Source organism: Zalophus californianus, chromosome 11, assembly GCF_009762305.2.
Source record: "Zalophus californianus isolate mZalCal1 chromosome 11, mZalCal1.pri.v2, whole genome shotgun sequence".
Classification (NCBI taxonomy): Eukaryota; Metazoa; Chordata; class Mammalia; order Carnivora; family Otariidae; genus Zalophus; species Zalophus californianus.
The window spans coordinates 39,323,147-39,337,756 of NC_045605.1; the positions used below are offsets into that span (position 1 = coordinate 39,323,147).

A 14,610-nucleotide genomic window follows, 5' to 3' on the forward strand; every position below is an offset into this window, starting at 1 on the left:
GTGGAGTAAGGGGAGCCCTCCTACACTGTTGGTGGGAATGCAAGCTGGAGCAATCACTCTGGAAAACAGTATGGAGGTTCCTCAAAAAGTTGAAAATAGAACTACCCTATGATCTAGCAGTTGTACTACTGGGTATTTACCCCAATGGTACAAATGTAGTGATCCGAAGGGGTATGTGCATCCCAATGTTTATAGCAGCAATGTCCACAATAGCCAAACTGTGGAAAGAACCTAGATGTCCATCAACAGATGAATGGATAAAGAAGGTGTGGTATATATACACAATGGAATATTATGCAGCCATCAAAAAAACCCTGAAATCTTGCCATTTGCAATGATGTGGATGGAACTAGAGGGTATTAGGCTAAGCGAAATAAGTCAATCAGAGAAAGACATGTACCATATGATCTCACTGATATGAGGAGTTCTTAATCTCAGGAAACAAACTGAGGGTTGCTGGAGTGGTGGGGCTGTGGGAGGGATGGGGTGGCTGGGTGATAGACATTAGTGAGGGTATGTGCTATGGTGAGCACTGTGAATTGTGTAAGACGGATGAATCACAGACATGTACCTCTGAAACAAATAATACATTATATATTTAAAAAAAAAGATAGTAGGAAGGGAAAAATGAAGGAGGGGATATTGGAGGGGGAGACGAACCATGAGTGACTAGGGACTCTGAGAAACAAACTGAGGGTTCTGGGGGGGGAATGAGTTAGCCTGGTGATGGGTATTAAGGAGGGCATGTATTCAATGGAGCACTGTGTGTTAATATGCAACAATGAATCATGGAACACTACATCAAAAGCTAATGATGTATGGTGATTAACATAACATAATAAAATAAAATTTAAAAAAAGAAAAAAATCTAATGATATAATGTATGTTGCCTAACATAACATAATAAAATAAAATAAAAGTGTCAGAAATCACATAGTACCAGTGGTGTACGATGTGGAAGATATCCATCAAACAAGTTCACTATACAGCACTGCTGTATAGTGCATGTATGAAGGAAGTACTTGATGACCTTTGGTTATTGTAATACAGAAAACTCGTAACAGAAGAGATCTTTAAATTAATTGGGGGACGCCTGGGTGGCTCAGTCAGTTAAGGGTCTGCCTTCAGCTCAGGTCATGATCCCAGGGTCCTGGGATCGAGTCCCACATCCAGCTCCCTGCTCAATGGGAGACCTGCTGCCCCCTCTGCCTGCTGCTCCCCCTGCTTGTGCTCTCTCTCTCTGTCTCTCTCTGATAAATAAATAAAATCTTTATAAATGAATGAATGAATGAATAAATAAATAAATAAATAATTTTGGAGCCATTATATAGCCTGGAGATACGTTGTGCTTAATTCTGACAGAGGCCCAGATTCTTACAAGATTAGAAGAGTAGCCCCCAAAGGCAAATCCACACACTTGCTTGGTTTTCAGAGATTAATTAGCCGTCTACCATAGGGCCTCCTGATTGCAATTTTACGTTTAAGGAAATAGTGAAAATTATATTATGATCAACTTGCAGTTACTGAGTGTACACATTGCTAGCATGTTCTGTCAAGAAGTGGGCAGTGAATATAAGACCCTGATTTTCTCCACTGACAAATGCAGAGGGAAATGTGCTCCTGTCCCTCCATGACATTGATAATGCCAATAAAAATCATTTCTATAACCGGATCCGCGGACGGTTTACTGAGCGGGTTAGTACCTCTGCCGAGGCTCAGGTTGCCGTCATGTCCCGATACCTGCGCCCCCCGAACACGTCTCTGTTCGTAAGGAACGTGGCGGACGACACCAGGTCCGAAGATTTACGAAGAGAATTTGGTCGTTATGGTCCCATAGTTGATGTGTATGTTCCACTTGATTTCTACACGCGCCGTCCAAGAGGATTTGCTTATGTTCAATTTGAGGATGTCCATGATGCCGAAGACGCTTTACATAATTTGGACAGAAAGTGGATTTGTGGACGCCAAATTGAAATACAGTTTGCACAGGGGGATCGAAAGACTCCAAATCAAATGAAAGCCAAGGAAGGGAGGAATGTATACAGCTCTTCACGCTATGATGATTATGACAGATACAGACGTTCTAGAAGCCGGAGTTATGAAAGAAGAAGATCAAGAAGCCGGTCCCTTGATTACAACTATAGAAGATCTTATAGTCCTAGAAACAGTAGACCGGCTGGAAGACCACGGCGTAGCAGAAGCCATTCCGACAATGATAGACCAAACTGCAGCTGGAATACCCAGTACAGGTCTGCTTACTACACTTCAAGAAAGATCTGAGAAAGCGGAAAAAGAACCAAAGAAGGGCAGTTCAAGCGACCAAAGGGTGGGTGGAAGGTGCTGCAGTATGAATACTGTACGAATATTTTGACTCTGGTCTGAAAAGATAAAAGAATGTTATCGAAACTACATGGAATACTTGAAGTCCCTTCAAGTTTGAAAGTAAGCATTTTAGGACAAATAAAAGGAAATTCAACTTTGTACTTGTGGAAATTAATCCCTAAATCTGAATAGGTTTATATTGATTCATGGGTAACAGGTCCATAATAAATGAATGGAAACTAGGATGTCTGAATATCAAGGAAGACAGCCATAGTCTCTTACAGTGCCTCTATTGGTCTGTCTCAAACTGAATTGGGTGAGAAAAGGTATGGTCCAATATAAACTTTTTCTTGGTTATCTCTTAAAATCAGTTCCATTTTTGCTATTGGCAAATCTTGCCTTTGTTTATTCCAGTGCTAGTGTTTTTCTGCTTAATGATTTGCTTTGTTGGCATCTGAGTTTATTTACTTGTATGCCATGTGCAGTTTACATCTTCCTTATGTTCTCTTTCCCAGGTAAATTCCAATTATAATACTTGACATCTAGCTAAGAGGGTCCATCTTGTCTCACCTCTGTCCTAAGTCAGTATATTCAACAAACATTTATTTACTGAGCCCTTACTGTGGGCAAAAATTGTACTGGGTAATTGGGGAGAAAATTCACTTATTTAATAAATGTCTACTGAGCACAATCTAGTGAATCATCACAGTATGGCCTCATTGTTTTGAGGTGTATTCGTAACTCTTTTACACCATTCATATCTTAATGTAATTATAAAACCCAGAATACTATCAAAGATAATTTTGTGATTATCTGCCATTTAAAAGTATCCAGTATTTCTGTTTGCATCCCATTAATACAAATAATGAAAAAATGTTTTAATCTGTAATAAACTGATTTATTGTGCAGTGACTGTAATATACTAGAGTTATATTAAATTGTTAACTCTGCCTCCTCAAACACATATTAGGAAATAATCCCCAAAATAAGTATTTAACTTTGCATTAGATATAAAGGAGACTCTGGGTGCTATAATTAGATTATTTTGAGGCAGACAGAGAGCTGTTATCCCAACTGATTTAGTATGTTCTGTAATTGAGAAAATGTTCACCAGATTATACTTTTTAGTGATTTACATGTACATTTTATAGGGGACATGTTCTGTGTATAGTGAATAAATAACGTTTATAGTATCACGAAAATGTTTTGGATTCCTTAGTTCCTTATTAGGATATGAAGTTTATCTATATGTTGACTCTTCCATCACTCACATTTGATTTTTGTCCTATTTCTGCCACACATTTTAAGCTTTTTGTGTAAAGTTATTCATCTAAAAATACAGAAGTGTTTAAGCCTTTATAAAAAAATTTTGAAAATATTGCAGAATACACATAACTATGGGAGATACGAAATGGAGGCATTTTTACCCCCGTTTGATTAAAAAAATTTTTTCAAACCTGCCTAAGATCAACAGCAAATAAGTGGCAGATCCAGGTTAGAGTTCATGGTTTTTTCATTTGGTGGTTCCTTTTTACTGTTTTGTGCCTTTTTTTTTAATCAAATGGGAAATTTTTTTATAACAGAAGTAATATAATGGACAATTCACAACGAAGGAAGATTTAATAGACTTAAGAAAAACTTAATACCGGAAAGTATTTTGTTTGTAATCTTTCTGGATGAAAAAGAGGTTAAATAGAAATCAAGATCTCACAGCTATTGCGACTCAGTCTCTCCATCCTGGCTTTCCAAATTTCAATCTCCTTGTATTGCATTTTGGCCATATTCTTGTTTACAAAATCCTGAGATACTTTGAAAAAGGGAGGCTATGACTTAAGACAGTACAGTGATAGCTGAGGAATAATCTTAACAGCATTTCTACCAGAAGGTCAGAGCTTTTTAGGAGTAAACATTTTCATTGATAAATGAAGTAAGCAGCCTATTTTCATTCAACTATTGACATCTATAAGATGGAGGTAGTTGCTAGAGAAAAGTTTCCTTCTCTTGGGTTTTTTTCCTCTGCCCCTCTCCTCCAACAGTGTTGCTTATGTTTATTGCATTTGTGTTTCTATGTATCCCTAACAGTTGTTTCACCCTATTGGAAGTCGGGACTCTTTTATTTGGAATAAAAAGCAAGGCATGTAAAAAAAAAAAAATCATTTCTATCATTTCAAATATGTGGGGCATCTCAGTAATACCCTCAATTATCTTGACAAGCTTGAATTTATCACCGCAGGGATGAACCATTGCCAGTTTTCAATGGTGAAGATAAGGTGTGAGGATTAAAACAAATCAAAACAAGCTGTAGTCCAAATGCCTTGGTCACTAGGAATTGGACTCATTCCCAATATTTGAAGATTCTCTTTCTCATTAGAAAAAAACAAAGTGAAGAAATCATGCATATGTTTAAAAACCACATCAAAATGCTGCAATGAGACATGAAGAATAGTTCAACAGAATGCAATGTAATCAAAGAGCAGATTAGGAATTTATCTGTCACTACCCCTAACTAGACCCAGTCAAACCACCAGGTTTTGATTCCCTTGTGGATTTAAGCGTTTTCAAGGTCCTATACTCATTAAATCTCTCCATTAAGTTCTGGGCCCATATTTGACCTGAATATCCAGAATTATCAGATGGAGCCATCAAACACTTGCTGGAATTCTCAATCATCCATAATTTTAGTTTTAATCCTTCAATTTAGTAACAATAAAGAGGCAGGGAAGAAACATACCACATGTAGAAGCTAATGCTTGAATTATTGAGCCAACGCTTAGTGAAAGGTTAGCAGTGAGATCATCCTTCTTCCACTGACATGAAACAATTATTTTTACCATTAATAGTATGTTCTTTTATAATTTAAATACTTATCATGTCTCTTTCTATTCACTTAGAATTTATGGTCTAAGTCTACACTGAGTAAGCCATTAAGTAGTTTGGGGATAACGAAAATTTGAGAAATGCTGCTGAGAGATTGTTGGTGGAATGAGTGGCTAAGCGAATTGTCTAGGATACACAAAGCCTGAAAATGGCAAAAGAGAGCCCTCAAGGGTTTCTTTCTTGTCATGGCCATAGAAAATTGGGAATAAATATTGAGAACTTCTGTAAAGGAAAGTGTTACAAATCCTAGGATTTATGTTTGATAAATATGGTGATAATTGACTCTTTTAAGACTCTTAAAATACAGTAGTTCCTCTACCCCCACCTATCCGTGGAAGATATGTTCCAAGACCCCCAGGGGATGCATGAAAGCATGGAAAGTGCTGAACCCTATATATACTATGTATTTTTTCCTATACATGCATACATATGATGAAGTTCAATTTATAAGTTAGGCACAATAAAAGATTAACAACAATAACTAATGATAAAATGGAACAATATACTGTAATACAAATTATATGAATGTAATTTCTCTCTCTCTTAAAATATCTTATTGTAATGTAGTCACCCTGCTTGTGACGATGTGGGATGGTAACATGCCTTCGTGATAAGATGCAGTGAGGTGAATGATGTAGGCACTGTGATACAGTGTGCGCTACTCTGACCTTCTGACCATGTGTCAAGATCACTTGCTTCCAGGCCATGGTAGATTGCAGGTAACTGAAACACTGGAAAGCGAAACTGTGGACAAGAGGGACAACTATGTAAAGGATGGAAATGATCATATTAGCATAAAATAAATTGCATCATTTGTCATCACCTTTCAATAAAAAATGAGACCCTAACAGGATGACAACAGGTCAGAAACTCTTTAAATCCTAACCTCTTGGCCAAAATTTCAACCCAAACTATTGCAATTTTGCAGTGTTCTGGGCATCTTCTCTCATGATTACTCTAATAGAACTCAGTGAACTTTGGGGGAAAAGAAAGAAATAAAAGAACAACAATTTTTGGTATCCACATATTTTTGTGATCTTGAGGTCTAGAAGTATTGCAGCAGCAAGAAAGAAGAGAGAGATGGCCTAGATACTAAATCTGAAAATGTTGTCATTCTTCAATTCAGTCCATTCTCAAAATTAACTTCATGAAACTACACCTTGATGAGTACAGTTGGCAGAAGAATATTGTTCTCATGGTGCATTAGTCAGGACAAATACTATAGCTGCTGTAACAAGCTACCCCTAATGTCTTAGTGACTTCACATAATAAAAATTTATTTCTTGTCCAAGTCACAGAACGCTGTACATCGGGCCCTCTCCCCCAGGTGGAGATTCCGGGGTCCTGGCTCTTTGCATCTTGTGTCACTATCATACTAAATGCATAACTTCCATGGTCACCCTGGAAGGGAAAGAGAAAGCATGGGCAACTGTGTATTTTTTTTTTTTTTTTTAGATTTTATTTATTTATTTGAGAGAGGGAAGGAGAGTGAGTGAGAGAGAGCACAAGCAGGGTGAAGGGCAGAGGGAGAAGCAGACTCCCCACTGAGCAAGGAGCGTGATGTGAGACTCAATCCTGGGACTCTGGGATCATGACCTGAGCCAAAGGCAGATGCTTAACTGACTGAGCTACCCAGGCACCCCGCAACTGTGTATTTTTTAAGTTTTATGGCCAGGCCTTTATCACTGCCGCCCACAACCCATTGCCTGGAATCTAATCAATTGGCCCTAAGTTACTAATTGCACGAAATGCTCAGAAATCGAGAATTTCTGTATGCCCAAGAAACAGAAATGGGATTGGTAAACATCTAGCAAGTCTCAGCTGGAGATGGTAACTGAAAATACTATTTTATATTAAAAAAATATTATGCTATAAGATCCAAAAAAACATGTGAATTTTTAAAATATAGCACAATACCTTCAGGAAATTTTGAGTTTAAAGATTTCAAATTGGGTTAAACTACAGATACCTGAGAAAACACACTCACACTCTGCTGTCCTCACAGGTGTTTTGATAAAGAAGTTGGGGAAGTCAGTAGCCATGTTTTCAGACTGAGCTATCCACACATTGTCATTTTCAGCTCGGTGATCAACGTCAGAGAGAATCAGATACACAATCTGCACACTTTGGACAAAATTTCTTCTCACACATTCCTCCTCATTCCCTTAATGGAGATCCTTGACGCCTACAAGAGACCCAAGCAGCTGAGCTGCTGATCTGATTAGCACTGTGCTCAGAACCAGGGGGCCTCAACATGGGAACATAAAAAGAGACAGTGATTGAGGATTAACTGCCGTTATAAAAAGAGTGAGGGCGCCTGGGTGGCTCAGTCCGGTGGGCGGCTGCCTTCAGCTCAGGTCATGACCCTAGGGTCCTGGGATCGAGTCCCACGTCCGGCTCCCTGCTCAGCAGAGAGCCTGCTTCTCCCTCTCCCTCTGCCTGCCACTCTGCCTACTTGTGCTCTCTATCTATCTGTCAAATAAATAAATAAAATCTTAAAAAAAAAAGGGTGAAAGGAATCCAGTCTGTTCAGCTGTTAACATTAAACAAGGAGTGGAGATACATCAGCAATGGGAAGAATATGGAATGATATTTCACTTCTGAAATTTGCATGTACTTTTTCTCTTCCGACCTTAAGAGTCAGAACTGAGCAAACATCATGCATCGAAATGCGGCCACTGAACTAAATTAAAAAGTACCTTCTGAACACAGCAAGGTATCAAAAAGAATTTGATGGATTGAGGAACAGAAGTAAAGAATGATATTGCTGTACCAACAACTCCTGAATATAGCACCCTATCATTTTTCATTAAAAAGATAAAGTTAGTAATTAAATTCACGAAAGGAGAAATAATTTCCTGAAATGGCAATAGCATTAATATGTAATTATGATTTGATTATAAGGAAATAGTTATCAAAGCTTTGTATTTTTAAGCAAAAAGCATAGCTTAGTACAATATGAGTAAAAGTCTCTGCACATAATAGATAAAAACAAAAAAGCTACCAAACCTTCATAACAGAGTGCAGACCTCACCAAATCAGATTAACCCTAGGTGATTTGCACAGACTTTTCCCCCAGACTGTATGTTGCTTTTTCATCCTTTTAACAGGGTATTTTGCAGAGTAAAGTTTTTATTTTGATGAGGGCTAATTTATAAACTTTTTATTTTATAGATCATGCTTCCGGCCTCAAGTCTAATCACTCCTTGCCTAGACCTAAATCCTAAGGGCTTTCTCCTACCTTTTAAAAAAAGTTTAAAAATAAATAAATAAACAAAAAGTAAAAAAGTTTTCTATTTTTATGTTTTACATTTACATCCATGATCCATTTCGAGTTAACTTTTATTTGAGGTGCAACACTTAGGTTATGATTCATTTCCCCCCGTGGATGTTTAATTGCTCCGGCACCATTTAATGAAAAGGCTGTCTTCTTTCCTCCACTGATTTGTTTTTGCATCTTTATTAAACATCATTTGGGGTTATCTGTGGGTCTGTTTCTGGGTTCTCTATTCTGTTCCACTAATCTATGCATCTATTCGTCCACCAACACTCACACTGCCCTGATTTTTGTAGCTATGCAATATGTCTTGAAATTTGGTATACTAATTTCTACCACTTTATTTTCTTGTACAAAATTGTTTTAGCTATTTTACTACCTTTACTTTTCTATGCAAATTTTAGAATAATATTGTCTATGTCTACTAAAAATCCTTTAGATTTTTTAGCTCAGTTGTCTGTTCACAATTTCAGAAACAACAAATGTGAGAGGCCATTGTACAATCATTTTATGTTTATGTTGATTATGTTCCCTTATTTCTGGAGGGTTCCAGTTTTACTTTCTGGTTGCCAAGCTGGGCAGCTGTTATTATCAGAACATAAGCAACCCATCTCTGTGAGAGCACAGAGTGGCACCAGCAGAAAGAGATGGAGTTCCTCGTTTTTGCTTCCAGTGTCCTCTCACCACCAAGAATTTGCCTCCTTTGGCAGCCTGACTATAGTGCTGTCTCATCCCTTGGATTTGTATCTTCCTTGCTACTCTATACTCCTACCTTGCCTCTCTACTAGGCTCCATTAACAGACATCCAATGCAGAGAAAAAAAAAAATATTCTAAGAATTATTCCAATTTCTTCTGGTAGCTACTTTGTCAATGGTATCTGACAGTTGCTACCCAAAGAGCATCATTGCCTGATCTTTCACAGTGAGGCTCAGCAAGACTTAAGGTCATTTGACTTCTGTGAAATGAGCAGAGCCAGAAGTAATTGAGAATAAAAATTGCTTAAAGTTTGGGGCACCTGGGTGGCTCAGTCAGTTAAGCATCTGCCTTTGGCTCAGGTCATGCTTCCAGGGTCCCAGGATCAAGCACCACATGGGGCTTGCTGTTCAGTGGGGAGTCTGCTTTTCCTTCTGGCCCTCCCCCTTCTTGTGCTCTCTCTCTCTCTTGCTCACTCTCTCTCAAATAAATAAATAAAATCTTTTTAAAAAATTGCTTAAAGTTTGTAAAGACACTCAATGTATTCTCTCTTCTTCTGGACTTACATATTTTAAAAATAAATAAATAAACAAAATCCCCATCATTACGTTCAAGTTTGGCCACATGGAGTAACAAGAATGACAGATTTTCTCTTAGATAATTCAAAAGGATAATTATCTATTACATAATATCTCATTGCTCAGCTTTAATAAAATAGGTCTACTGTAGTTAATAAACAATAAAAACAAATAGTTATGGGCACCTAATACGTGTGGGGCCCTTTTTATAGGCAGTATCTTGTTTAAATCTCATAGCCATACAAGGGAGGCAGCATTATTATCCCAATTCACAAAAGAGGAAACTGAGTCCTAAGAAAATTAAGCAAAATACCTCAGGAGACATAGCTAGCAAGTGGCTGAAGCTAGGATGGAGATCCAGGTCTGACCAACATGAAACCCCATGCTTCCAACCAATATAGTACATATTATATTTGATTGCTTCTTTGTGGAAGGAAATGACACTGAACAGTTAAGGATCAAATTAATTATCATCTGACATTATTCAACTTTAATGATAATAGCTCTTGGCATCTTTTAAAAGTCAGATAATGAAGTAGTAACTTCTTTAGGTAATTATGTGAATGCTTCCAGGCTGTTCTACTCTCCTTAAAAATGTCAGGAGACAAAAGAAAGGAGACAAGCTCAAAGTGGAACAGGTCGGATGTAAAAAAGAAATTCCCAATAGTGTAATAGGTATGGAAATATTTTACTGAGAGAGGAAGTGCATAATCTTAAGATGTCCACAAAAGGTTTAAAGATTTCAGCCCAGAGCAAGAGGAATTGAGTTAATTACTTCTAAAAATCTTAAAGGGCTTTCATTATTAAGGACATTCTTAACCAAAGTTCAAATCCTTGGAAACATATGCCTAAAATTTTTTTTTAGAGATTTTTTTTTTAGAGATTTATTTAATTTACTTATTTTAGAGAGAGAGAGAGAAAGAGAGAACACAAGTGAGGGGGAGGAACAGAGAGAGATCCTTAAGAAGACTCCCCACGGAGTGCAGAGTTCAATGTGGGGCTTGATCCCACAACCCTGAGATCATGACCTGAGCCAAAATCAAGAGTTGGATGCTCAACTGACTGAGCCATCCAGGTGCCTCTTTTTTTGTTGTTGTTATAATAAGGGAAGACCAAACAGTTCCAAATCTCTCTGAATTTGAGGATTATTTAGACAATTAAGATTTTGGTAACATTTTATTACTAATTAAGACCTCCAAAGAAGAGTGAAAAGTAAGTTTTGCAATAAGAATGTCTTTTTTTTTTTGGAACATTTCCATCTTTTTTATTGTTATGTTAATCACCATACATTACATCATTAATTTTTGTTGTAGTGTTCCATGATTCATTGTTTGTGCATAACACCCAGTGCTCCACACAGAATGTGCCCTCTTTAATACCCATCACCAGGCTAACCCATCCCCCCCACCCCTCTAGAACCCTGTTTGTTTTTTAAAGTCCATCGTCTCTCATAGTTTGTCTCCCCCTCCGACTTACTCCCCTTCATTCTTCCCCTCCTGCTATCTTCTTCTTCTTTTTTTTTCTTAACATATATTGCATTATTTGTTTCAGAAGTACAGATCTGTGATTCAACAGTCTTGCACAATTCACAGCGCTCACCATAGCACATACCCTCCCCAATGTCTATCACCCAGCCACCCTATCCCTCCCACCCCCCACAACTCCAGCAACCCTCACTTTGTTTCCTGAGATTAAGAATTCCTCATATCAGTGAGGTCCTATGATACATGTCTTTCTCTGATTGACTTATTTCACTCAGCATAACACCCTCCGGTTCCATCCATGTCGTTGCAAATGGCAAGATCTCATTCCTTTTGATGGCTGCATAATATTCCATTGTGTATATATACCACAACTTCTTTATCCATTCATCTGTCGATGGACATCTTGGCTCTTTCCACAGTTTGGCTATTGTGGACATCACTGCTCTAAACATTGGGGTGCATGTACCCCTTCGGATCCCTACATTTGTATCTTTGTGGTAAATACCCAGTTGGAACACTTCCGTCTTAATGAAAGAAGATATTGGTTGAAAGAAGCTTTCTACACAGTGTTGTTTCAGAGTTAAGCATGTGGCCCTTTATGCAATAAGAATTTCAATGTTAATTCAATATGGCTACAACATCTTGGACACACACACAGAAATAAAGAGAAAGAATTTCCTTAAATAAATCGAAGGAACATTCTGGAAAGAATACTGCCACCTCGGTAGCCCTCTTCATTCTGATACTTGGTAAGCAAGCCAAATAGCCAGATCCTTGCCTAAGAACTGAGATTTGGGGGAGAATTGAATAGTACAAGACTTTGCAAACAAAACAAAACAAAACAAAACCCCCCAAAACCAAGATAAAACCAACGCTAATCTCAGATTACTGCCCTTGTTAGATGACCTGCTCACATACGCAGAGCTCCCAGATAGTCTTCCCATTCAAGGGAGACACTTATTAGAAAAATGAATCTCCTATACAATGGCAAAGAAACTCACACCATCTACCTCAAGGAATCATTCTTAAATATGAGTGGACAACCAAGAGTCATCAAATGAGAAAAACATCAAGATGGAAGAAAAAGGCCAACATAAATAAAAGGGGGAAAAATGAACCTAGAAGACAGACAGAATTCTGAGAACAGATTATACTTAAAAAAAAAAAAAACTAGTCAGTGTTCTTTAGAAAGATTTAAAATACCACTGCCACAAATTGAGAACAGGATGTTATGAAAGATGACAAAGAAAAAATAAATTAAAAAATGATTGCCAAAATAAAATAATTCATCAGAAGGACTGCTAACGTCCAGTAAATCTCCCAGGCTATGAAGCAAAAAAAGATAAGAATATGGGAAATATAAGAGAAAAAATAAAATACATAAAAGAATTTACCCAAGGGCACTTGGCTTTCCCCACCAGGGACCCTGAGACTGAACAAAGCAAGTGATGCAGAGCTAGTTGGCATTCTCGATCCCACCATTCCCACCCCCATCAGAGAGGCCCAGTGGAGAGCAGAACTTCTACCCTTCCCCAAAGGCAGTGAGGCAGTGAGAGTCAAGGCTTCAGTGTCACCAAGAGGTATCAGTGGAGCCAAACAGGGAGCTGAACTTCCAGCCCCACCTAGACTTTTACACTACACCTGAATGAGATGACTGCCTCCAAAGAAGAAAAATGGGATCCAGGATCTCATAACATAATAGCCAAACTGTCTAGAGTACAATAAAATCACTTGTCCAATCAAGAACCATCTCAACTTGAATTGGAAAAGACAATCAAGAAATGCCACACTGAGATGATACAGATGTTGGCATTAGCCAAGAAGGATCATTGAGCAGCTACTATAAAACGAACAATTACAGTCATGCTTGAAACAAAAGATAAAACAGCCTCAGCAAAGAAATAGAAGGTATGAGGAGAACAAATTGGCAGTTTTAGAACAGAAATATGTAACTGACATTTGAAAAACTCGCTGGATGGATTCAATAGCAGAATGAAAATGACAGAGGAAAGAATCAGTGAACTTGAAGACATAACAGAAATGACCGAAGCTGAACAAAGGAGAGGAAATAGATGGAAAACAAGTGAACAGAACCTCAGGGGCCCGGGGAACAATAGAGCTAACATTTGTATAACTGAGACCGAGAAGAGAAGGAAGGGTGGGGCTCAGAAGAGTTGAAGAAATAATAATTCAGACTTTTTTGAGTAAAATATTTCTCTTTTAAAACATCAAAAATTGGGGCACCTGGGTGGCTCAGTTGTTAAGCGTCTGCCTTCAGCTCAGGTCATGATCCCAGGGTCCTGGGATCGAGCCCCACATTGGGGTCACTGCTCAGCGGGAAGCCTGCTTCTCCCTCTCCCAATCCCCCTGCTTGTGTTCCCTCTCTCGCTGTGTCTCTCTCTGTCAAATAAATAAATAAAATCTTTAAAAAAAATCAAAAATTTCAGAGGCCACCTCCTTATAATTGCCATATTTCTTTTATCCACAGGGAAAATGCAAACAGCAAAAAACTACAGTAAATTCAGCCTTCTTAAGTATATTCAGATTGTGTTACCACAACTACCCTGGAAATTTGCAGACATGCATAGATGTGTGAAACACTTAGCCTTCCAAACCCTAGTGGATTGCACACCATGACTTGCCGATCCCATGACATAACTGACTTCTGAGGATGGTCACTGGTTTGTTCACTTGTTCTTCAATCAACAAATACTTCCTGTTCCTTATTCTGGCCCACATACTGGGAAGTGCTGTACTATAGCAAGATTTCTGCATTCAATCTTGCTGTTTAGCATCCTACTCAGTGTGTTCTGCTGTTCTAGAAAATGTCTCCTCTTGGTTCTGACCAGCCTCAGTTCATCAGAGTATAGCTTGCTGGAGAACTTACTTAGCCTTTTGTGTTTTTGTTTTCTGAAGTGCTATAAATCTTTTTGTATGGTAAGAACCATTTTTGCTCTCTGCTATTAAATGTTTTGTAACCAAGCTAACCTTAGAGTTGGTTTTATCTTTGTTTTGGGGGGGGGTTGTTTTGTTTTGTTGCAAAGTCTTGTACTTATTCAACTCTCCCCCAAATCTCAGTCTCATTCTGAATGGTTTTTTGTTACATAAGCTCTTTCTAGCTCCCCATGACAATTACTGCCTACTTAGCTGTTAGCATCACCGGATGGTACCATAGGCTTAACAGACAAGCCTGTGAATTACTATCAAATAAATTGGAAATTTGGGTGAAAGGAACTTGTCACTACTTGGACTGAATTTTAGCCAGCATCTTCCAGCTTTCAAGTTCTAAATATTTTGTGCCTATCTTGCTATGCCAACCAAAGTGGCAAAAGGCCACATTTCTATTTCACACCTTACTAATTACTGAACTCACAATTC

At 38.1% G+C, this 14,610-nt stretch overlaps 1 protein-coding gene across 3 annotated transcripts; it reads left to right on the forward strand.

The window, feature by feature from the left end:
* The first annotated feature begins 1,716 nt into the window (after positions 1-1,716).
* LOC113914590 (serine/arginine-rich splicing factor 10-like) lies at positions 1,717-13,783 on the forward strand. 3 transcript variants are annotated; one of them, XM_035722900.1, is made up of 2 exons: positions 1,717-2,442; positions 13,721-13,783. In XM_035722900.1, exon 1 carries the CDS (start codon positions 1,729-1,731, stop codon positions 2,278-2,280), a length of 552 nt encoding a protein of 183 aa, XP_035578793.1. In that variant the 5' UTR covers positions 1,717-1,728; the 3' UTR covers positions 2,281-2,442; positions 13,721-13,783. The 3 variants fall into 3 exon arrangements, with proteins under 3 accessions (XP_035578793.1, XP_035578790.1, XP_035578792.1); XM_035722897.1 differs by lacking the exon at positions 13,721-13,783 and adding an exon at positions 8,374-8,437; XM_035722899.1 differs by lacking the exon at positions 13,721-13,783 and adding an exon at positions 5,767-5,859.
* The last annotated feature ends 827 nt before the right edge of the window (positions 13,784-14,610 follow it).

Coding starts and splice junctions, on each gene's coding strand:
- LOC113914590 (XM_035722900.1), top strand. CDS start 1,729: ATGTCCCGATACCTGCGCCCCCCGAACACGTCTCTGTTCGTAAGGAAC.